The following is a 24,772-nucleotide window of genomic DNA, read 5'->3' on the forward strand; positions in this document are numbered from 1 at the left end:
CAATCATAACTTCACCAGCACTCAGCAGCTGGCTAAGTTTTCAGTACCAAGCGTGCTTTCTCTCTTGTTGAGTAAGTCCAATAAGAAAGTCACTGGCCACCGCCAAGGTACGCTTGCAACTCCTGCACCCTTAGAGTTACTGTGCCATGCTGGTTGTTGCTATGGTTCATGGGTGTCACAGATGGGTAGGACTGTCGATTGCCTCCCTCCTTTAGAAGTCTACATTATTTTTCCTTTTTAGTTTTGAGAAATAAACACACCACATAACACACCACATATATTCAACATTTTAAAGATATTGATATTAAAATATTATTACATCATTTTCCCACTTCTCATTCTTCCCTCAAACCCCTCCCATGTCTTTTGTCTTTTCTATCTAGTCCCTCTGATTCTCACCCCCAGGTTCCCTCTCAAACTTGTAGCTTCTTTTTCTTTGATTATTATTCACACAAATGCATGTACACACACATGCACACACACATACACACACACTGATATAACCTGCTTAGTCCACTTAGTGCTACATCTATATCTATATCTATGTCTGTATCTATGTCTATATCTATATCTTTATCTCCATCCGCTGGGATCGAGTCCCACGTTTTCAAAGCTGATCACACTGGTACTGGGTAACCAATTAGGGTGCTCATCCCTGAAGACTAGTTCTCCCTCTCTCAGCAGTCATTAGCTGCCTGTAGTTCTCTGTGGGTGGGGATCTATAGAATTCTCTTCCATATTAGCCTGTCTATTGATATTGCCTCTGTTCAGGTCTTGGTCAGGCAGCCATCTGTTGCAGCATCACAGGGGGAGCTTCCCTGTCTTTTCTTCGGGATATAATCTCACAGTAGACTTTCTGGTCCTCTAGCTCTTATGATCTTCATAACTCCTTTCTTATAAATACACCCTCTGTTCAAGCCGGGCATGCCATGATCAATTGTTCTCTATATTTTGACCAGTTGTGGTTTTCTAAATCACCTCTGTCTGCTGCAAAGAGAAGCTTGTTTTGCGAGGGCTGGAAGATACACTTACCTGTGATTATAAGGATAAATACTGAGAATGCAGGGACAGTACTGGGTTTCCTCTCCCATCCATGACCTCAGTAGCCCAAGGTAGTTGTTGGTTACTGCCATGGTCTGAGTGCCACTGGTGCACCTTAGAAATATCTAAGTGTTGCCATTCATAGACTTTACAGCTAAATAGGACTTGGTTGCTTTTCTCCTTAGGGAGTTTGCATAGCACCTTCTTCTACTATGAAAGCTAGTCTTTAGGGAGGGGGTTAGCTCTGGCTAGACTCTTCTGAGTCCTGTGTTTTAAGTAGATGGCATCTTCAACAACGGGGACTCACCTTCAACCTCTGGGAGACAATCAAGGGCAACGGTACTAGCGTATGCTGTTTTGGAAACCTCTTGGATTCCCTTGACCAACAACTCTAAAGGAGGTTCCTAACACCTGGAGTTGAGGTATTTGTTAGATGCTCTATGGCTCTTGGGTGGTAGAATTGTCAGCCCAAGTGACACAACTTCATTTTGTGTGGAGGGGAAGGAGACACCACACAGAGATCATTTGCCAGTTCAACTGTCATGAGCTTTTTCCCCTTTAAGTAGCTGGATTGGTGAACGACAAAATGAAGATTGGTACAAGAACATGTCCCACAGGATTGACCAACCAGGACTCATAGGGGCTCACAGAGACTGAAGCAACAATCAGGAAGCCTGTGTGGGTCTGACTTAGGTCCACTGCATGTTTATTATGGGTGAAGAGCTTGGTGTTCTTATGGGATTCCTAACATAGGGAGCAGGGGAGATGGCTGACTCTCTTGTCTACTTTTGGGACCCTTCTCCTTCTACTGGGTTGCCTCATCCAGCTTTGATATGAAGGTATGTGGCTAGTCTTATTGAAACTTGTTATGCTATTTAGTTGACATCCCTGGGAGACCTCCTTTTTCTTGAAGGGAAATGAAGGAAGAGTAGATCTGGGAAAGAGGAGAGGTGGGAGGGGCTGGGTGGACAGGAGGGAGGGAAAATTGAAGTCAAGATGCAAAATATGAGAAAAGAATAAATAAAAATATAAAATAAAAATAAAATAAAATTAGGAGTATATTATGTAAAACTTAATAATATACTCTAACAGGCAGAGGAAGTGAAAGCTTTGTAGAGAACCCCTAGAAACTGAAACAATGTCCCCTACATATGAGCATTCGCACACTCTCCTTGCCTTTCCAGAGCAGCTGCCTTCCAGCATGGCTGACCAGTGCTAGAAAATCAACCCTCACAAGCATGCAGTTACAGGAAAAAAAAATAACATAAAATTGCATGTCTTAAAGAAAACTGAAAGTACCTCTTTACCTCCCTTTGAGAGTTCAGGCAGCTTGAATCTTTACCACTTCTACACCACACACCCAAACTGGCAATTTTTCTGGAGGAGGGTTGCAAACCCAAACCACACTTGCCCAGACATCTGCAGGCAATTGCTGGGTAAAGGTCCCTGGCTACCTATGAGGTACGTTCTATCACTTAACTGCCAAAAGCGGCATGCAGATTTGAGACTGTTGCTTCTGAGTCCCATGTCATTAATTTATCTTATCCATCCCAAATCAAAATCATTTTTTGATATAAAATGGTCACATACACACACACACACAAACACACACACACACCAATGTTCATTGTCTGAAGTCACCACACCCTTTCAAACTCTTCCATCTCCATGTTTAGTTGGCTACTGAATCAATTATGTTCATTGTTGTAACCAGATAGACACCTTACAAAAAGCAACCAAAGGGGTTATTTTTGTTTACATGTATGAATGTAGGTGACATTGACATGACACTGTCATCCAGAAATGTGTTGGGCCACATGCATAGCTGTGGAAGAACACAAGACTGGTTGCAGGTTAAGTCTAAGAAAGATACAGTTTAGCATGGGAGAGCAGACATGGAGATAGCAAGAGCATACTGCAACGGGTCACACTGCACCTGCAGGCAGGAAGTAGTGTGCAGACAAGAAGTAGGATCAGACTATCAAACCCCAAGGCTGATCCTGAACAATCTACTTCCTCCAGCCTTCACCTTCTGAAGCCTCTATAACTTTCCCAAACAGGGTCACTATCTAGAGACTAAGTGTTCAAATACATGAACTTATGAGGGGCATTTCTCATTCAAACTACACTTGCCACCATGTAGTTGGAGACTGTTCTTTCGTTCCTGGCCACCCAGACCCAAATAATTGCATAGAAGCTATATTAATTACAACACTGTTTGACCAATAACTGAGGCATATTTCTAGCTAGCTCTTATATCTTAAATCAACCCATTTATTTTTTATTTTGTATTTTACCATGAGGCTCATGATTTGTTACATCTTGCTTCTTGGGCAGCTACATGGCATCTTTCTTCTTGATTCTGTTTACTCTCTCCCTACATTTCTTTTAGCCTGGCTGTATTCTGCTCTGCTATAGGCCAAACCAGCTTTATTCATTAACGAATAAAAGCAATACATATACAGAAGGACATCCCCCACCATCTCCCCTTTTCTGTCTAATTAAAAAGAAAGGTTTTAACTTTAACATAATAAAATTACATATACAAAACAGTCATCAAGCAAGAACTATAGTTGCAATATTTAGTCCATTTACATTTGGCAAATTAAGGAAAATATTCTATCATCTATCCAATCTTTGTGAGTCTAAAGTTTATATCTAATTTATCTTTTATCATAACTAAGAAAAGCTATAACTATGTCTTCAACTCGACCAAAGATCCTAGAAGGATATATTACCTAAGTAAACAGGAAGTATATTGTAAGAAGCTTCCAAAACTCTACAGTTGACAGAGACATTTCTCTGACTGGAGTTCTGTAACATTGGGGCATCCATCTTCAGCCTACAGGCCCATAGTATCCAGCAGACCTTTCCATGAAGCAATATATTTTAAGCATCAGTCACTTTCTTTTGTGTCCTGCAGAATGTCTGTCAGACTCTTTCATGAAGCAGGAACCCCAAAAGACCGTCTCACCTTCTTTCAGCAAGTTCAGCAGTCATTTTTCTGTCAGCCTTGCATGTCCAGTTCATATAGTATACCATCAAGCAGACCAGGCAAAAGCAGTTTCTTGCACAAATGGCTAGCAAACTCCATAAGGAGTCTCTTTGATGCCCATCATCCTCTTGAAGTAATTGGTGCTGCCAGAGGCAGACATGTCTCACTGTTGGAAAAAGACTAAGTTTTTAAAACATTTTAAATGCCATATTTTGTAGGTCTTTGGAAGGTTGAGGATTATCTAACTAACTGAAATATATCTCTGAATATCTAGGAAACCTAAATAACATGACTACAAATTTGATTATTATAAATGACTGTCTATTAACCTGTATTTTTAAATTATACTTTACATTTTTAAAAGATCATCACAAATACAATACCTTAAGCAAGAGCAGAACTACATATACATGAGGTAACAAAATCAACCTTAAGTTTGTATCAATAAACCAAGATCTATACCAAGGTAAACTATTTGTTTCTATATCATATCCCCCACTTAAATGAAAGCAAATACTTATAAATAATCATTTTGGGAATTTGGGCATAGTTTTCTCCAAAATGCTTCCTGCTGTTTGTTAGGCAAAGTATCTTTAGGGTTTAGAGAGACCTTTCAGGAGGGTCTTGTGCCATTAAACCACATTAGTCTGGAAGGAATTCACAGGTTCTCATCTTCTATGGAAACAAAAGCAGAACCTCTTCCAAAGCAACATATCCTTATACCCAAATTTTGAAGTCAAGATACCTTTATGTTGGTTTGACTTAGCAGACCCTGGAATCAAATGTCTCTCTGCAGTCAAAAAATTCAAAAAAAACACAATAATATACATAATCCAGACTCTCTGTGTATATGTAATATTTACATGACTTATTTTTCTTCACACTTTTAACTTATGACTGTCTATATTCTTTTATATTACTTTTACTGTTTCTTTAAAGACTTTGTTTTATTTTTAAACTTATTTCTTTTCCTAATTGTCTATACTCTTTTTCTACTCTCTCCCAAGCCTCCCTACATTTATCCAACACTGTGACCCATTTAGAGATCTTTTTTATCTGAATATACCTTTATTGCATATCTGTAATCATTTTTGACCAGGAACATTTTGTTTTGTTTTTTTTTAAATGTTAAACAAGTATAGCTTGGACCAACTCAGTGGCCCTTGCCTGTTTGCTCCGCCCAGTCCAACATGGTGAAGGCATGTTCACTGACTCTGTGAGCCATGTTTATTCTCTTTGTGAGCCATGTTTGCCACCCCAGCTCCAGGGACGCAGTGAGTCTATGTTGCCATTAAACAATTTGTAACATGCTGCTCAAAGACCCTATTTAAGTGGGGGACCTCCTTGAAGAGCCAGAGTGCTGCCGGTATGAACCAGGGAGCCATCTCTCAATGAAGCCATGCCATTTTTGCTGCTAATGCTGAGTCAGAAAGCCTTCTATTAATGGAGCCATGCCTCTGCTCGCTGTCAGCAAACAGAGTCTATCTGAAAAAAAAAATGCAGCTACTAAGAAGCCATGCTTAGCTCTGTTCTTTCTTGTCTAGGATTCCTTCCCAAGCTCTCTCAGTTTTTATGTGGATCTAGTTGCCCCACTTTGGCGCACCAATTTGTAGAAGGAGGCTGCTCTTTCATTCCCGGCTACCCAGACCTGAATAAGCACAGAGAAACTTTATTAATTATAGCATTGTTTGGCCAATAGCTCAGGTGTGCTTCTAGATAGTTCTTATATCTTAAACTAACCCATTTTTATTATTTTATATTTTACCACAAGGCTCATGGTTTGTTACCTCTTGCTTCTTGGGCAGCTACATGGTGTCTGCCTCCTTCAGCAGCTACATGGCATCTTTCTCTTTTGGTAGCTGTATGGTGTCTTTCTTGACTCCGCCTATTCTCTCCCTCTATCTCTTCCAGCCTGGCTATATTCTGCCCTGTTATAGGCCAAAGCAGCTTTATTCATTAAACAATAAAAGCAACACCTACACAGAAGGACATCCACATTGCCACCACAATATGCTCTATTGCAGGTGCCAGGAGAGAGTCTGATGATGGGACCTAGACAAGTTACTAAGTCTTAGTCCTCAGGCTCTGGATCTGTTCATTAGGAAAGTCATGGGTCCCCCTGGGACTTTCAACCAGGCTAGTCAGGTTTTTATCCCTGTAGCAAAATGCTTGAAATCATCCATGTAGGAAGAAGAAAGGCGTGTATTGGTTTAGTTTTGAGGGGACTGTCTAGATCTCAGTCAGCAAACTTCACATTTTATGCAAGCACAAAGGCCTGAATTTGATACCCAGAATACACAGTTTACACAAATCCCTATGTAGTGGTTCATGCTTAGACTCCTTTGGACTCATTGGCCAGCCAGTTCAGCCTAATTGGAGAGTTCCAGACCAGATAGAGACCTTTTCTCAAAATTAAAGATGGGTGTTTCCAGAGAAACAACATCTGTGGGTTGATCTCTGACCTCCACATTATATACACACACACGGGGGCAGGGGGTGCAGGCATAGGAGCTGGGAGTTCAATCCATGATCAGAGACATAGAGTGATGCAGCATATTATAGTAGATGCATGTGAAGAAGTAGGGCCCCTCATTCCATAGCCAGGAGAGAGAGAGAGAGAGAGAGAGAGAGAGAGAGAGAGAGAGAGAGAGAGAGAGAGGAGAGAGAGAGAGAGAGAGAGAGAGAGAGAGAGAGAGAGAGAGAGAGGAGAGGAGAGAGAGAGAGAGAGAGAGGAGAGAGAGAGAGAGAGAGAGAGAGAGAGAGAAACTAGAATGCCACGGTCCCCTTTTAGAACATCCATACTGTGACCTGAGATGTCCCCCCTGAACCCCACCTCCCAGCAGTACTGTTCTGGGGACTAAGCTTTTTCTACACAGGACTTTCCAGGGCACACTATATCCTAACTTTAGGAACAGAACTAAATGAGCTGGTACATAGTAGCCATCTGTACAGTGTCTGGCATCCTGAAAGCTCGTGATTTAGCTGTTAAAATTGTTACTGCTTTGAGACAGGGTCTTTTAAAATTGATTTTTATTAGCTCTACATTTTTCTCTGTTCCCCTTCCTGCCTCTCTCCCCCTTCAATTCTCCCCAAAGGTCCCCAGGTCTTCTGTAGCCCCCAGTGGTATCTAAATCACAATGTAGCTGAGGATGACTTGAACTCCTGGTCCCCATGCCTCTACCTCCTAAGTGCTAGGGTTACAATTGTGCATCACTACAACCAATGTATTCAGTGCTGGTCTTCATGCCTGCTAGGGCTTCTATCAGCAGTGATATATCCCTACCCTTGTTATTATTATTATGATTGTTTAACTGTAGTGAATCCTCAGCTTTTTTTTAAAAAAAAATCACATGATCATCAGGGATGCCCTACTTTGACAGTTCCTCTCTAATTGGACAAGACACCTGTATTCCTTAAGATGAGTTCCACAGGCAGCCAGGCGGTGGTGGTGCACACCTTTAATCCCAGCACTCAGGAGGCAGAGGCAGGCAGATCTCTGTGAGTTCGAGACCAGCCTTGTAAACAAGAGCTAGTTCCAGGACAAGCTCCAAAAGCTACAGAGAACCCCTGTCCCGAAAAATCAAAAAAAACAAAAAAACAAAAAAACAAACCCAAGATGAGTTCTGTGGTATTTTCAGAAAGCTCCTTTGTATGTGTGGTAAGTACACATGTACGTGTGCGCACATATGTGTGTTGTATGCACAGGTGTAGGGAAGAGAAAGGTCAGTATCAAATGTCTTCCTCAACTACTTCTCCATATTAGCCTTTGAGTCAGGAGCTTTCTCTGAACCTGGATTAGGTTAGGCCAGTTGGGCGGTAAGTTTCAGGGGTCCTCTTGTTTCTGTCTCCCAGCACTGGTATCGTAGGCCTGTGTTACCACACCTGGCTTTTGACATGTGTTCTGGGGAACCTTAGCTCAGGTCCTTGTGATTGCATGGCTGGCGCTTTGCCCACAGAGCCACCTCCCAGCCCCTCAGGAAACTTTCTGTTCCCACCATATCTGTCGCCAACAACCAGCTCTTTGATGTCAGCTTATCCTGTAGGCAAGCTACTTCCTGGAGAACAAGGCTATCCTGGGTACACTGTTAGTGCCTCTACCTGCTATTTAAACTTAGTGTACCCCTAAAATCGGGGTCCCTAAAATAGAGACCAGAACTATTCTCTTTGGGATTTGCTCTGTATTCAGAGAATTCTGGGATTTAATGAACTCTTGGTTGGGAGCCATCTCTCTATGGCCACTTACTAGGTAATAACAGAGATAACAGCTGGATATGTGGGATGTGGTCCTAGTTTGAGACAGATGGTTTGAACAACAAAGGAAAGAAGTACCCTTTTGTCTAGTATAATGTAGGACTTGATTTAACAAATACACCTTGTCACTGGGAAGCTGGCTCAGTCAGTAAAGCACTTGCCATGCAAGGGATGAGGACCTCTGAGTTTGATCCTCAGAACCCACATAGAAAAGATGTGTGTGGGGGCAGGAAGGATGGTTAAGAGATGCACTGCTCTTACAGAAGTCTTGGATTTAGCTCCCAACACCTCCATAAGGCAGCTCACAACCACCTGCAACTCCAGCTCCGGGGAAATCCAATGCTCTTTTCTGGAGTCCGAGGGTACTGCCTGCACAAATGCAAATACATCGTGCATGCGCACGCACGCACATACATACATACACACACACTCAGAAAGAAGGAGACTTTGATTTTAATAGCTCTTTATTCATGGATATAGCAACTAAAATAGCTGTCAGAACAATTTGTCAGAAGTGAAGCAGTGTCTGTCACATTCCCCGCAGGTTCTGTGTGACCTCCATGCAATCGCCCAAAAGAACTCCCAGGCTGCAGCGAATCTGGGAGTTCTTGTAGCCCCAGCCATCTCCTAGCTCAGGAAATAAGAACCCTTTCTGTGGGAGGAGTTAGGGAAAGCTATACACTCAGATTTGGGCTCACAGCAATGGCTGGACTGCAGGCCTCACATGCTAACCCCACCTCTCGGGGCCTGTGTTGCAGGGATCATGTACCGGAAATCGTGCGCATCATCAGCAGCCTGTCTCATCGCCTCAGCTGGGTACCAGTCCTTCTGTTCCCCTGGGAAACTGAACTCCGTGTGTATCAGCTGCTGCAACACCCCTCTTTGCAATGGGCCAAGGCCCAAGAAAAGAGGCAGTTCTGCCTCGGCCATGAGGCCAGGGCTTCTCACCACCACCCTGCTCTTCAACTTAGCCCTCTGCTTGGCACACTGCTGAAGCTAAAGGAGATGCCAACCCCTGCTGCATCATCTGTCTGGCACGCACTCTCTCACCTCCCTGAGTCTCTGCTGGGTGTCCTTCTGTTCTGGGTAGACAAAGGGGTCTTTTTGTTCCCTTCAAGTAATGCAAGATCGCCATGCACAAATACTTTGTAAGCTCTGAACCAATTCAGTCTGGATTTCCATGGGTAGTTGAAGAAAACGCATGGAGCAGTGTTTCCCATCCCAGTCTGTGTAACCACCGCCAAGGCCATCCTGGAAGAATCAGCCCTTAGAAGTCATTGAGATATGCATCTGCCCTTCCCAAAGCCTGGAGCTTCCATTCTGTCCCTAATGGAGTCACAGTCTATTCGGGGACTGCTGCGTGAAGGTAACTTTGCTTTTCTGAGAGGGAAGAGTCAGTTTCTGCTCAAGGCTTCTGAACTTGACGCTCACACCCCCTGCTCCTGGAAACCATTCTCGGTGGTGGAATCAGCTGTCTGTGATGACTCAGGACTCAAGAGCTGGGGCTTAGCCTCTCCAGGCCTGGCATCGGTCTGAAAAGTGCTTAGGAACACCTTGTTTGTTCTCCTGGAGGAAGAGTTCCGCCGGGAGGCTAGGAAGATGAGGGGGCTCCGGGCTGAGCGGGTGCTGTCCTTGGTGGAGCTGAAGTGGGCACGCAGGCGTTTCTCATGGTTGGCATGCTGCAGATTCAGCCGGCAGCAGAGGACCTGCCAAAACACCTTCCGGAACTGCTGAGAGGACACGTTGTACAGGAGAGGGTTTACGACAGAGCTGAGGTAGAAGAACGTGTCGGAGAAGGGGAGAAGGATCATGTATGCCTTGAAGTACGACTTGGTCCAGTCATGTTTGGGTTTTGCCGCAGCCATGATCCGCCGAACCTGATTTGGCATCCAACACACAGCCAGTGTCACCACGATCAGTCCTGGGCAGACAAGAACAGGAGAGAAAAAGAAATGGGGGAGAAAAACAGCATGAGAACAAAAATAAATAAATAAAAACCCATAAAATATTCAAGCCCTTGGTTCTGTTGCTTACTGGCTAGGAAACGGTACCAATTTTTCACTGCTGTGCTTGACGGCTTCTTTTTGCTACCAGCAAAGGAGAATTTAATGCTGCTTCAAGCTCAGGGGACTTGGCTATGTTAAAGAGCGTTAAATGCTTTCAACAGTGTATTTATACCTGTGGGTGCCCGTTAATTTTCAAAATGTTTTCATTGTTGCGCGTGTATCCAGAAAATATCTCATGTTGGCCATAAATCTGGTTTTGTCTTTTTGTTTCTAGATAGGACCATAAGCTATAGCCATATAGATGAAATGGTAATTGTTTTGTAAACAATGACAGGACTAAGAAGACCCAGTGACATTTTTAAGTCAAATGGAAGTTGTTTCTCCTTGGTTCAACAAATATATTTTATGACAATGATTTAGGATCCAAGTTTAGGAGAAGCAAAATCAGGGACAGATTATTATACAGAAGTACCACTCAGGTCCCCTCCTTGTGCATGAGGCATTGGCTATCTGGACACTTATCTGGATGTCCCTACCCTTGCATTCTAGTTACATAATCACAGCCACTCTACAGTGCCGACAAACTGAAATTGCAAAACAAGACACATATATACACACATATGTATATGTGTAGATTAAATAACACACATATAGGTATGTCCCAAAAGGTATACGTACCTCTAACCATGATGCTTTTATCTCTGCTAATTTTAAAACGTTTTCAGAAGCAATGCCCCTCTTACCTTCACATGGGAAAACAAATTATCCCCAAACACCTAAATCTCTGAAGCTCATTTTGTGTACAGACCCTCGGCCTTTGTAGCACTGAGCTGCAGTGTGGATGGCCAGGAATGATCAGGTCCTACGGAAGAGGGAGGTACCAGCCAGCCCACCCCCTTCCAGACACTCGTTTGGATGCCCCACGCTTTCATTTTAGCCTACGTGATCAGAGCCACCTGGAACTACAAGATGGTGAGACTACACCAAAGGAAAAAAAAAACTAAGAAAAATAAGCCTGGGAATCTTTAGGGCTTTCTCTTTTCTCAAGAAGCTGAGCACCCAGAACAAAAGTTCCCAGGAGAGGGGCGGATATCTTAAAGCAGAATTTGGTGGGACTGGAGAGATGGTTCAACAGTTAAGACCTAAGTTCTGTTTCCGATACCCATATCAGGCAGATAGCAATGGCCCATCACTCTATTTGCAGGGGGATCTGACACCTGGTCACCTCAGCACCTGGAGTCCTATGCAAATTTTTTTAATTTTGCATTTTACAAGTAGTTCTTGGCACTCTGACCCCAATTCCCTAGGAAATTCAGAGAAATAACAATTGGTAGCCACAGTTTCTTGCCCAGAGTAAAAGGTCCATAGTTCTTTAGTTAATGGCCCAGGGCAAGCAGACTATTCATGAATGCAGGGTTAGCCCGAGTATCCTTTGACTGGTGGGGGAGGAGCCCTTGAGGGTACATAACTCAGCTTCTCCCAAAGACAGACGCTTCAAACAAAACCATCTGTCAGCCCGGAGAGCCTGGGAAACTCAGCTCCTTTGTGAATTTCCAAGGATTCCCTTCTGTCAAGTCTCAGCTAGGGCTTTGAGATAAAAACCAATCTGCTTGTTTCTTTGCTTTGAATTTGTTTCTCAGAGAACAGTCAGTAAATCTAAGAATGAAACAGGCAATGCAACATATTGATCTGATGAAAAGGCTAAATAAATAAATAAATATGATCTCAAGTCCAGAGCTGATTCCAAATCACCTTGTTACCACGGCTGGATAAAAACAACAAAAATAGACACTTTCTGAATTAAAAAAATAAAAAATAAAAACACCTGCACAGGAACCCGGGACTTTGAGGGGCTCCCAGTCACCAGTGCCAGACTTGTTCTGAAGTTTCATAGATCCGAGTGATTGGCTCAGTATTGATTATGAGGGAGAACAGATGCCTGGATGGATACATTTTCACTAAGCTTCACGGGTTTTCCCCCCGTTACTGAATTTTGCAGAGCAAGTCCAGCCATCGTATGAGGACATATTTGTTAGAATATGTCAATCGAGTGCACAGCTTTCTGTGCAGGCTGTGCGACACTGTGGGAGGCTGCTCTCTGAGAGTCTGGAAAACTGACTAGAAGCTCCTTGTGCCTCCGACAGGCTGAACATGGAAGAGCTTTGAGAGGCAACCAACAAAAGTGATGAGAGAAGGCAGGTTGGAGAGGAAGGGGAGGGACATTAGGGTGGAGGGAAGAGATCTGGGGAAGAAGGGGAGAGGTGGAGAGGAGAAGGACAAGAAGCGTCCTTAATGTCCTCCTGCATTGCACCGCCTTCTGCTGACTTCATCATTCACTTACACATCCTTCCATTAGCTTCCTGCATGCACGCGCTCAGCCCCAATCATCCTGCATCCCATTGAAAGAAAGAGATTTTAGTTTCAAAAAAAGAAGGAAAGGAAGAAGAGAAGAAAGAGGAAGAGCAGGGGAGAAAACCCAGTCTCCAGGTAGGAGAAAAGGGACCAGACTGTGGCCCGGAGCTTGCTTTGTAGTCTCAGCCAAGATGACATCCTGGCTGTGAAATTGAAAGGAGATAGCTCATGGCAGGTGGGTGCATGTGAGTGAGTGGCAGCAAATGGGAGAATAGGTGAAATTCCTCACTGATAAGGAGCCCATAAGGAAGCTAGGCTTTCTGGCTGTAGAAGTAGGTCGGCAGGACAGCGAGTTCAGACCTGGAAGAAGAGAGACAGGGTGTGAATAGAAATGGGTAGGTTCTTATAGGTACGCACAAGCAGGCCTAGACACATAACCAGGAGTTGGAAATTAGCTTTCTTTACTCCAGTTTCTGTGCTGGGCACTTACTCCCCCCACATGGGTTTCGGTCAAAGCAATTAGGACCTTCACTTAACAAATGAGAGGCCTGCCCATCTCCAAAACCTGTGGTGCAGAATCCCTTTTCCTCTCAAGATGCAGCTCTATCAATTTCTCCTGTTTTCAGTTTGGTAAGGAAACACGGGCAAGATGGCTATAGAGATAGCTTAGCTGTGCAAGTGCCTGCCTCCCAAGAGTTCAGGTCTCTGGTCCCCATGGGGTATGACAAGCCCACCTGTGATGCCAGCCGTGGAATGTGGAGACTAGGGATTCCCAGAGCAACATGGCTAGGCAGATTGGTGAGCTCTAGGCTTGACTGAGAGGCCTTGCCTCTGTGAATAAGGTGGAAGAGCTAATTAGCAAGGATCAACAACATGACATCAACAATGATGCATATGTGTGTGCAAGGCACCACTTGCACACACATATGCCCCCACACACGTGTCAACATACATATGCAAACACGCATGCATGTACATGCACATACCACACAAAGAGACAGAAATGAAAATGGAAGAAAAAAGAGACAAGAAAGTCGTCATTAACTGCGGCCCATATATAAGGTCACTCTGCCGATGGAAAGAACAAGCCATACATTTAAATGTTTGCAATCACACTAAAAATAAAAAAGATGACAACAATTGGTGACAATTTTTACAATGCTGCCTAACTCCACACACGTGTAGCTCAATTTCTCATGCAAGTGAAATAAATATGTAATCATTGTAAAAATATCCTTGGTGAGATATTTTAATTCTTCACTCACCCCTGCCCCATGCTAACTCCCCCAAGTGCCCTGTCCCCAGACTGCATTTGCGACACCACCAAGCATTGCTGAATCCGAAATGGATTTCTGAATGTGTATCCCTGACTTTTTGCCAGCCCCACACTAGAAACCCTTCTGTAAAAGTGCTGGACAAATTATTCAAAATCTACATTGTTCTGAAAGTGCAAAAAAAAATGTCTTCTGCACGTCTCTTCCCAAGCTCTGACTCTCAGGAACACACAAATCATGCAACTACCTGGGGGAGCTGTTGGCATATCCTTCCCCCGCCTCAACCGGATGTGAGGAAAATGTTTGCCACTCTGTGTTTAGAAAGATGGTTTTGTTCTATGAAAATGAGTGCTGGGTATACGAGGGGACACCAATGGCAGTCTGAGGCATACCCACAGGCAGTGTGAGAGTTGAGTTAGCCTTTCTAGAACAGGAAGCCACCCGTCCCCTCTGTGCAAAATTTGTCATTTCACAATGACACCTAATTGTTCACTTTTACATTGAAAAAAAAAGATATTCGTCCTTTTCCATGATACACTGTTGGGGACAAATATCATACCTACCACGTCCAGAAGTAACGTTCTCTTTCAGCTGTCTGCAATTGGCTCAACTCCAGTCCCAACTTCTCTATAGCTAACACAACGCTTTAAAGTCTTATTCATGGCTTAATGGAGTGCATTAAAGATTTGACTAAATTTATGTTTGGCTGCAATCAATTTAGACTTGTGTATTACATTTGGGGAGAGAAATCTATAATGCTTTGGTCTGTGTGCTGCAGCACGGAGCCCACATTTAAACAGTGTGAGTGTGAACTTGAATGAAGATTGGCGAACTGAGCCCTCTCACGTAGAGCAGGTAAACTGTCTTAACTGGATTATTGATAGGTCAGTATTATACCCCAGACAGCACTGCACTGTGGACTCAGAAATGCCTTCATATCTTATCTGCTTCTCCACATAAAGCCGTCTGGTTTGGCTCCTCCATCACAACTGTAAAGTGACAAGAGCCATTAGGCAATAACGCACACACACATCCTTGGAAGAATGATGTTTACAAAACAGGTGCAGGGCTGCAGAAATGGCTCAGTGGGTAAGGGGCTTGCTACACGAGTGTGGGAACTGGGGTTGTTCTCCAGAACCCACGTAAAGCCAGATGCCGTAATGTGTGCTGCAGGAGGTGGAGACAGGCGAACCCCTGGGACCTCCCCAGCCAGGTAGCTTGCTGTATGCAGCAGTGAACTAGAGAACCCATCTCAAAAACAAGGTGGAAAGCAAGGACCCAGGCATCCGAGGCTGTCCTCTACCCACACGCAGTGTGCTTCCTGGCATTTGCACAGCCACACTGGTATACGTGAGCATTGTCCTAGCTTGGTGTCTGTGTTGCTGTGATAAACATGATCAAAAGCAACTTAGGGAAGAGAGAGGTTATTTCATCTAAAAGGTTAGAGTCTGTCATCAAAGGAAGCCAAGGCAGGAATTTAAAGCAGAAACCATGGAGGAATGCCGTTTCCGGATTTGTTCCCAGGCAAATGTTCAGCAATCTTTCTTATATAACCCAGGCCCCTGTTAATCCCTAAGATGGGAGGAAAAAGACCACCGACCCAAATCATCATGGTAAAATTAAAACAAGCAATTAATTAAAGCAAGCTTCCTTATTTGTGCGCGTAGGCTGGGCTCAGAGATCAGCATGGGATGTGAGGAAGATGAGGTTCTTATAGCTCAGAGATGGGGGTTACCAAATGGAGGGTTGGCAGACAAAGTAGGCAGGGTTCCGGGAGTGGAACGTATGCATAACAAGTTAGTCATAATGACCTCCTGAAACAAAGACTTGATTGCAAGGTTGCCATAATAACCTTTTGTTTTTTTTTTTTTTTTTTTTGTTTTTTTTTTTTTTTGGTTTTTCATAACCTTTTGAAGCAAAGGTAGGGTTGCAAGATGGCTATTACAACTTTTTGAATGAAAGGCATGGTTGCCATTTCCTGGAACAGCCAGAGCAGAATCATTTATAGTTAAGGTTACAGATGGGGCATAGCCCAAACCTAGAGAAACAGATCTAATCACAAACAGGAATGAACCTTGTTTGCCTTTGCTATAAGATGACTTTCAAGCCTAAGATGGAGGCAGGCTGGTTCATCGGCCTACCTGCCTCAGTATGGTACCACCCACAGTGGGCTGGGCCCTCTTATATCAATTAGCAATTAATAAAATATTCCACGGACACGCCAACAGGCCAGTCTGAGGGAGGCAATTCTTCAGTTGCGGTGTCTCTAAGTTTGTGTCGAACTAACAGCTGAATCTATGACACTCATGCATACACAAAGATTAAAGAAACTCCCCTGAAAACAGGAGCAATACACGTGGCTAACTCCACACCCTGAGCATGGGGGCACACTTTTGTAATCCCAGCACCGAGGAGATGGTGGCATTTCCACAGCATTGGGGGCAGATGGCTTGCTTTAGTTTCCACAGATTCATTTGTTTCTGCAGCCCTGGATGTGGTAGCATTGACTTCTAGAACTATGCTCTCCTTTCTCCTCTCTGACCATTAAGGTGAAATCACTGTGGTCTTCTCAAAGTCGCAGAAGAGGCCGTATCCTGTCACAAATGAGGACACTAGGCCAGTGATTTTCCCAAGATCTCTGAGGTCCAGCGCACAAGAGTCCTTGTCCCATGCTGTAGCATTGAGGCACCCTACCTTTGACTGCCACTGGAGGCCTCTGCGCTGCTGTAGTTTGCGAGGGAGAGTCCAGATTTAGGCTCAAGTGCTGACTTGTCAGCATGGGAGGAGGTGAAAGAGACATCAACACAGCTGCTCACAGTCCATGTTAAAACTCAGTCCCCCTCAAAGATGCATTCATTGGAATTCTTAGGTGTATGATTCCCACGCAAAGGAACATGAAACTCCAATCTCAGACAACCAAGAGTGTTCAGGATACAGTGTGGTGATCTGGTCTACAAGGACTCTATCTATGGGCCCATGTATCTATCTGTCATTTATTCTATTCATCTGTCCAGTAACTTATCCATCCATCTGTCATCAGCCTATATAACACGGTCATTTATCTATGATACATGTATCTATCATCTATATATCTATCATACATTATCTATCTATCAATCATTGTTTTTCTTCCAGCCAGCCAGCTATCTATCATCTATCTATCAATAAGTTCTTCTGACCATCCATTTCTCTAACAGTGGCCTATTACCTACCTACCTACCTATCTATCAAGCATCTATTCATCTCTTACCTATCTCCCATTTATCACTCCTCTGTCTTTCCAATCACTCATCCATCATATATCAGCTATCTTTCCACCTGCCCATCCAATCTTCTACTCACTGTTATCTGCCATCTAGCTAGCTACCAGCTATTTTTGATTTCTCACTTGTCTGTCTACCTATTTATCTGTCCATCTATCTTATATTAGTACTTACAGAGAAGTTATGATTAAGCCAGGTTTGGTGGCATCATTTATAATACCAGCACTAAGGAAGATAAGTGGATCCCTGGAGCCTGTTGGCCGGTTAGAGACCTTAGCTTAAACCAAAAGTCTGGTGCCTGAGGATAATACCCAAGGCTGTCTTCTGGCTCCACATGCAAGTGCACATGAATTGCATTCAGACAACCATGCACAAATACACTGAGAATTGTTATTTGCTAGTACCGACTGAGTAGAGACGATCTGGAAATTTATATCTATCCCCAGAAAGGTGGTTTGTGTGATTTTTAACAAATCCCAAAGAGCCCCTTTCCTACCTATGTCAGAGGTCCACTTCCCTGAGCTATAGGAACCACGTGAGTGCAGTGAGCAGGCTGAGGGTGATGAGATTTCTGTAATTATCGTGGTCGTTTTGCCCCTTTGCTACCCACTTCTACTTTCTAATTTAACTCTGGTTACAGTGCACAAGGACTAAACATTTCATTAGCTCTGTTTTGTTTGTTTGTATTTATTTATATTTATAGTCTCTGAGAGTCCTTATTCATGCAGCAGACACCTCTTGATTGACAGTGTTCTATTTATGGACATTGTCTGTCCTAGGCATTGATGCTAAGAAGACAACACGACCTCAGCCTAGGTAGCTCAGAACCACGAGAAAGGTCAAAGGCGAGCCTTAAGGCAGCCAAAGCCAGGTTTATCCAACTTCCCACAAACAAGAACAACCAGATTTTTTTTTTCAAAAAGACAGAAATTTCAACTTGACACGGAAGTCTCTACCTATGAAATTGACCTTTGGAGAACTGTTTTGACTGTTAACTAATAAAGTATCACCCAGTCCACTTTGGGAGGTACTATTCCCTCTTTAGGTGGTCCTGTGTTATAATCAAAATCTAGCTAATGATAATCCTATGAATAAATCAACAAAAATATTCCTTCATGGTTTCTGCTTTAAGTTCTTTCTTGAGTTCCTGACTTCACTCAGTGCTGGGAACTGGAATTATAAGCCAAATAAACCTTTTCTTCCTCTATGTTGATTTTGGTCAGAATGTTTTCTTATGGCAACACACACATGCACACATGCGCACACACACACACAATTAAAGGAGAGTAAGAGCTAGCCTAGAAGAGAGCACCTAGGCCAGGCAAGACTTAGCACCGCTCAGAATTGGGGAGTGAAATGGTCGTTTACCTTCTGAGTCTGGCCAGGCTCAGCAGGGCTGCAGAAAGGAGTGAGGCAGTGGGAACCCAGCATGGTGAGAACCCTCTGCCAGGCTCTGTGTGCTATAAATTAACTTGCATATAGTAGGGCGAAGGAACATCTGCTCCCAGTTGACAGTTAAATCGCAATTGCCGATGGAAAGTAAGCATATGGTTAGTTGAATGAAGAGCCAGAGAGAGACAAATAAACCCCATAAAGGGTTTTAGCGCTTTTCCAGTTTATATGGTAGTGCTTACCAATCTGCTTCTGCACGCTATCAGAGGCATTGATCTCACTCCCTGACCTTTCCTGACCCAAGAAGCCCACCTTGGGTTAGTCTCCAACTTCTGAGACGATGGTTCCCACACAAGGGTGAGAGAAATAGCATCAGCACATGGAACTTTTTAAAAATGCAGATTCCTGGGGCCAGGTGCCAACTCTATGACTCATTTGGTAAAGCCCTTGCTTTGAAAGCATAGGATCTGAGTTCAGTCTCTAGTTAGTCCCCATGTAAAAATCTCAAGATGAAGGACTGCACCTCTAATCACAGGGCTGAGGATGTGGAGATGGGCAATCCCAGGGCCTTGTTGTTCAGACAGCTTGTCCTATTCATTGAGATCTAGGCTAGTCCTGGAAAAAAAAAGTGGATGATTCCTGAGGAAAGACATCTAAGCTTGTGCTCTGGCCAATACACATAGCCCCACACACATAGGGGATCCTTAGGTCTAACCTAGACTCACTAAATCAGGCTTCGGTGATGTGGGCTCCATGATCTGAAATCCATAAGCCTTTGGAAAATTGTGCTGCTCAGTCTAGCTGGAGGGTAGTAACGTATACATACACAAGAGAGGTTGGCCATCAGTGGGCTCTGGATGGGCTCTAGCTCTCTCTCTTTCTTGCCTTCATCTTAATGCACATCTGCTGGGTGAGCCTCCCATAATAATAACAGTCTCCCTCCAGTTCATCTCCTTGACAACCACCTGCCCATGTTTGATTCTGTCTTCCACTGTCCTCATGCTCTCCCTTCTCCCTCTGTCTCCATTTCCCAATTCTCCTCCTTTCTCATCTCCATTTCTCCTCTTTGTTTCCATGGTTTTCCAATATGTAAAGCAATGACATCTCTCTTTTCTCTTCTCTCTGTCCCCTTCCCCAATTTATCCTCTTTTATCTTTTCCAAGTTTACAAATGCATCCTGAACATAACACACATTTTTTTCTGGATTGGCCTGGAGGCAGACACTAGGTCAGTGGCTCAAAGGTCCTTATGGACTGAAGAACTGTGGCGATCACCACTCATTACCAAATTTGCCAAAGAGGAGAGTGTGGACTGCAATGGGAATAGAACATGGTTTGCCATGAAGTAAAGGCACTCGCTCCGGCTTCCATCTGTGAGATATGCCAGCTGCACACCCCTATCATCAATGAGGTGAGGTGAGATATGCCAGCTGCCCACCCCCATCAATGAGGTGAGATATGCCAGCTGCACACCCCCATCAATGAGATTCAGTAGTTAAGAACTCAAGGCCTTCATGCTGGAGGGCCAACTCCATGTTCTGTGTTCTCTAACCCTGTTCAACTTGCTTCTAACGCCTATAGTTACCCCTAAGCTTGGTAACCTCTCCTCAGACAAATTGGTCTTATTGCCTTCTTTCTTATTGAGAAATGCCATTGAGGTGAAGATGGAAAACCTCCCAGGGTTTGTTTTCAGAGAAGGACACAGACCATGGCTTCAAATTGATGCAAACGCCACAGATGGCTGCTTCCATCCATGAAGACAGATGGTTGGATGTCCCATCCTTGTCCTGGGAAGTGGATGGAGCCCAGGAAAAAGCTTTCTCGCCAAGATGGTCTATCTACCATGTGGAGGCCAAAGACACCCCAAAATGGGGCACAGGTTCTAAATGACCTGTAATTTGCTAAGCAACCTCATTCTCATTCTGTGCTATAAGCTGAGGCATACGACAAAAACTATAAATCTCTGCTGCAGCAAATATATATTTCAAAAATGAGCCCTCTTGTCTGGGAGTTGAACATCCACTTGACCTCAAAGTCAATGGCTTTCTGGGTCGTCGCTGTGGTTCACTGCCTGGGGACCTTCATGATGCATGGTAAACGAACAACTAAAACACAGCGGACAAATATTTTCTATGTGCATCTTAACCAAATATAGATTTCTATAAAAACAGACTGCTTCTCTGGAGGTGCTGATAGTAAAGTCCTCCACTGTAGCGTGGCTGCAAAAGCCTACAGTGATTTCTCAACATGAGAGCCCAGCCATTTCTTCACCAGTCACACATAGTACAGGAGTGGGTGGAAGGAACCAGGGCGCAGTGCCCTGCATGCCTGCTGGGGAAACTGTGTACCACTTAAAGAGAAGCTCACAGTTGGTGCAGCCACCAGAACAAATCTACTCTTACCACCTGGGCAGGAGCAAGCCACATTAATACTGATTAATGGCTAAAAACCTGCTCTCTTTGTTTTTTTTTTTTTCCTTTTTAAATCTGTACTTGTGTATGAGCATGGGGTGCCCACAGACATGTAAAGGCTAGAGGCTGATACTAAGTATCTTTCTTAGTTGTTCTTAACCTGTCTTTCTGACTGACCCTAATATACTGACTGGCCACTGAACCCCTGGCCAGCCTCCTGTGTCTTCCTCCCTAGGGCTGGTATCGCAACTATGCACACACCCCCATACTTGTTATTTTTCATGTGGGTTTTGTGGCGTGAAACTCAGAGCCTCATGCTTTTCAAGAAAGCACTTGCGTGACCGAGCCCAGCCCTGAAATACAGCACTTTCTCATAGAATGTAGTTGTCTATAAATAGTAAAGAGTGAAAAAAATGCCAAAGGCTGGCAGTGAGCAGACTTCGGGGATGGGCACATTAGTTAAACAGAGTCCCCAGAGGAGTGGGAAAAGGCACCCAATATGTGCAAGACAGGAGTCTGGGCTTCCTAGTGTGTGGTGCCTGTCCTCCCGGGAGCTCTAGCCTGTGATAGAGGGACCGTAAGGGAGTTTGGGGATGTGGAGAAAGGCCGACATGACAGTACACGCTCCTGTCCTCTCTCCTTCCTAAGCTTCCTGTATGGGTCCCAGAGTCTAGGAGAATCGGGACTAAGATCCTCTGACTGGGAGAGAGGAATAGCTAACCACGGTTGCATTTATCAGACCAGGGATGCAGGCGGGGAATCTCAGAGAGAGAAAAGCTGCACTACGAACTTTCTCCTGGTGGTAGAGAGGTTGTCTCTCTGCTGCTAGCCTGACCCAAAAGAAAGAATCAGGTTCTGAAAGGCTTAGCGTTGGGAATTGTGAGTAATCTGTGTTATACAAATAGTAAACCAGGCTCCAGTTACTACAGCTTGCTACTGCTGTAGCATCCGTGCCAAAGATTAAATGACAGCTGTGGCTCCGTCCTTCCTAATCGAAACGTGGGGTGTGTGAGACAGCTCAGGCAGCCCTAGCAAAATGACTGGTGGGTGAAGCAGACAGCGTTTCTCATGGTTCGGGAAAAAGCTTTAGCCTTAAGTCTCCTCTGACATTATCTGTTCTTGGGCTTTCTACACTAAAGCTCATTCCTTTCCCTGCTGCTTGCCAAGACGGCCCCATGGGGTACAGCAAAGGTCAGTCGATGAAACAGGAGACCGAGTAGCACATTCCCCCAAAGAGACCTGTGCGGACCTTCATTTCTCTCAGAATAATCACCAGATCTTTTAAGTCCCAGTCCACCTCAAAGACACCACAATGCTCGTCAGAGAAGCTGGAGGTCATGTTCGGGAATGGACAGTTCATATGTGACCCAACGGGGGAGAGAAATGATGAGGAAGGCCTCCAAAGAGTGCAGGGCACAGGCAGAGGGCCACCAGGTCTACCCTCTATGCTGGGTGGCCTCAGGGAAAGGAAAACTGATCACTGCAACATTAAGTTGCCATTGGAGCACAGTTAGATCTTCTCCGGAGGGGACACGGGAAGAACCGAACATGAAGATGGAAAGATGGGCTTCCATTCTACCTGAAGCCAACCGCTGATATACCAAGAAAGAATGCCCTGGCCACATCCAGCTTTGTTTCCATTGACATGGGAAGTGATGCCAGCAAAAGCATTTCTAGATTCTCTTCTACAAAACAGAGATAAAACCAACCGCTGAGAAGGCTAAATGAGACTATGGAAGCCTAATAGAAGACCTGCTACCACATAAGGGACATTGTCAGTTATGACTACCACTATGACCATTTCTATCTGCTCCTGTCCAACACAACCACACCACTGCTCTGCCCACATCTACAATCATCCCCATATTCCTTCCGCCACCTCCATCTCTGCTGCTACCTCCAATATCACGTCTACCTCCCCTACCAGCACTGTAGGAGGATGTCCACAATCAACTCCAACTCTGCCTCCATCAACGTGTCCTTTTCTACCACCAATACTGTGTGCCTATGTCCAAGTACCTGCACCATCATTCTTCCTCCAGCTCCACTGGATAACTGTACCCACAAGCACCTCCACCTCTACTATCATCGCTTCCACTGACATCACCACCTTCGCCGTCATCTTTGTCTCCACCATCACTTCTACCTCCACCACTATCTCCGCCCCCACCATCACTTACACTTCTACCACCACTACTGCTGCTGGCTTCTCCACTTTGTCATCTTATACAGAACAGATGTGATATTCATCTCCATCATTATCACCTCTGCTATGAGTTTCATTAACATTAACCGTATCTATTCCCTCATCCACCCTCAGTACCATTCTCACTGTCTTGCTGCCAGCACCATATCATAACATAGCCTCTTTAGGGACATTGTTAGGCTCATCTCAACTCCAGACTCACAGATAAGTTCCAGAAAGATTCCTCTTCCTACTATTAATAGCAGAGCAAGGACCAGAACTTAGATCTGATTGACAGCCTAGAGGTTTCTCTACTGCCTGGAAATGGAACACCTACTTCTCTGCCCTGAGGCCTCAATTCACTTACCAACCCCCAATACACACACACGAGCACACACACATTCATGCATGCACATATACACACAAGCAATACGCACACACACATACAAGCACACACATGCACAAACACTTTGATTTGAAAGTATAGGAATTGGAAATTGATAGAAGATAGGAATGTAAGAGGGGAAAAACAATGCAACTCCCAGGAAGACTGGGTCCATGAACCCTCTCTTAACTTCCTGTCATTACAGAGTTCTAGAAACAGGGATGACAAAGCTGAGAGATGCTCTGAAACTGTCTATGCTCCTAGTTAATAGCCCAAGAGAGCTTTCTCTCCAGCAACCGTGGCCCTTGCTTCTCTACCCTATCCTTCACTCCACTAGCCGAGGCAAGAGGAAAGATGTAACAGCCAGATTTGAACCTCAGCCCCTTCGCTCACCAGCTATGTGACCATGGGCTTGTATTTCTGTGGAGCTGAGGAAAGAGCAGCATCCATTTCATGATCATTAGGAAAGCCCAAGGACGTGTGTGCACATCGAGCACTGAACAGATCAACCATTGATGAACAGCCACGCACTGTACTTATTACACGGTTCAGTTAGCTGCCCCAAGACAGAAGCTGCTCCACTGAACACCGCGCATACATTGCAAACTACATCTAGACACTTCTAATGAACTTACACTTACACATTTCTTATTTGTGTGTATGTGTTCATATGTTCAGGATGATGCACACACTGAGCACTTGCACGTGGAGGGTTAGAGGGGATTTTAGGGGATTTTTCCCTAAGCACTCTTTACCTTTTGTTCGCTTGAGACAGGAAAGGGAGATGAGGGTGCCTAACCTAAGCTGCTGAGACCCTCCTTTCTCTACTTCTTCAGTGCTGGGTTACAAGAGATGCTTATACACCCAGCTATTTGGCATCAGTTCTGAGGCTTGAACTTGATGCTAGCACGCCCAGGTACTTGGCATGGGTTCAGTGGCTTGAACTTGTGTGCCCAAGCACTTCACTAAACCATCTCCCTAGCCCTATACTTGTTCATTTAAACCTTACCAAGAGTCCCCAAAAGGTTCCCATTATTTACTCTCATTGCCAATGCACAATTAAGAAAGTTGGGGTACAAGTGTGTTAAATGACCTACCAAGTTCACACACTGACAAACAGCAAAGCCAAGGGCTTGACCCCAACCACCCAGTCCAGAATCCTTGTGCTTAAGCCCGCTGCCACCAGATGACCCTCCTCATCCTAGAAGCATGCCAGGG

General features: G+C 44.4%; 2 protein-coding genes across 4 annotated transcripts in view; one reads left to right on the top strand and one right to left on the bottom strand.

Annotated features, from left to right (window-relative positions):
• Window positions 1–9,692, top strand: part of Lypd1 (LY6/PLAUR domain containing 1) — a 46,411-nt gene extending 36,719 nt beyond the window's left edge. Inside the window, exon 6 of one of the 3 annotated variants that reach the window (XM_057770686.1) lies at window positions 9,046–9,692. In XM_057770686.1, the coding sequence (XP_057626669.1) occupies window positions 9,046–9,281 (236 nt within the window). In that variant the 3' untranslated portion in view covers window positions 9,282–9,692. The remainder of the gene's footprint in view (window positions 1–9,045) is intronic. The other 2 variants (XM_057770687.1, XM_057770688.1) reach the window with 2 other exon arrangements.
• A 10-nt stretch (window positions 9,693–9,702) lies between these two features.
• Gpr39 (G protein-coupled receptor 39) overlaps window positions 9,703–24,772 on the bottom strand; it is a 197,829-nt gene continuing 182,759 nt past the window's right edge. The window contains exon 2 of the mRNA XM_057770685.1: window positions 9,703–10,208. Coding sequence (XP_057626668.1) covers window positions 9,715–10,208 — 494 coding nt within the window. The 3' untranslated portion in view covers window positions 9,703–9,714. The remainder of the gene's footprint in view (window positions 10,209–24,772) is intronic.

Source organism: Chionomys nivalis, chromosome 5 (assembly GCF_950005125.1).
Source record: "Chionomys nivalis chromosome 5, mChiNiv1.1, whole genome shotgun sequence".
NCBI classification, from domain to species: Eukaryota; Metazoa; Chordata; class Mammalia; order Rodentia; family Cricetidae; genus Chionomys; species Chionomys nivalis.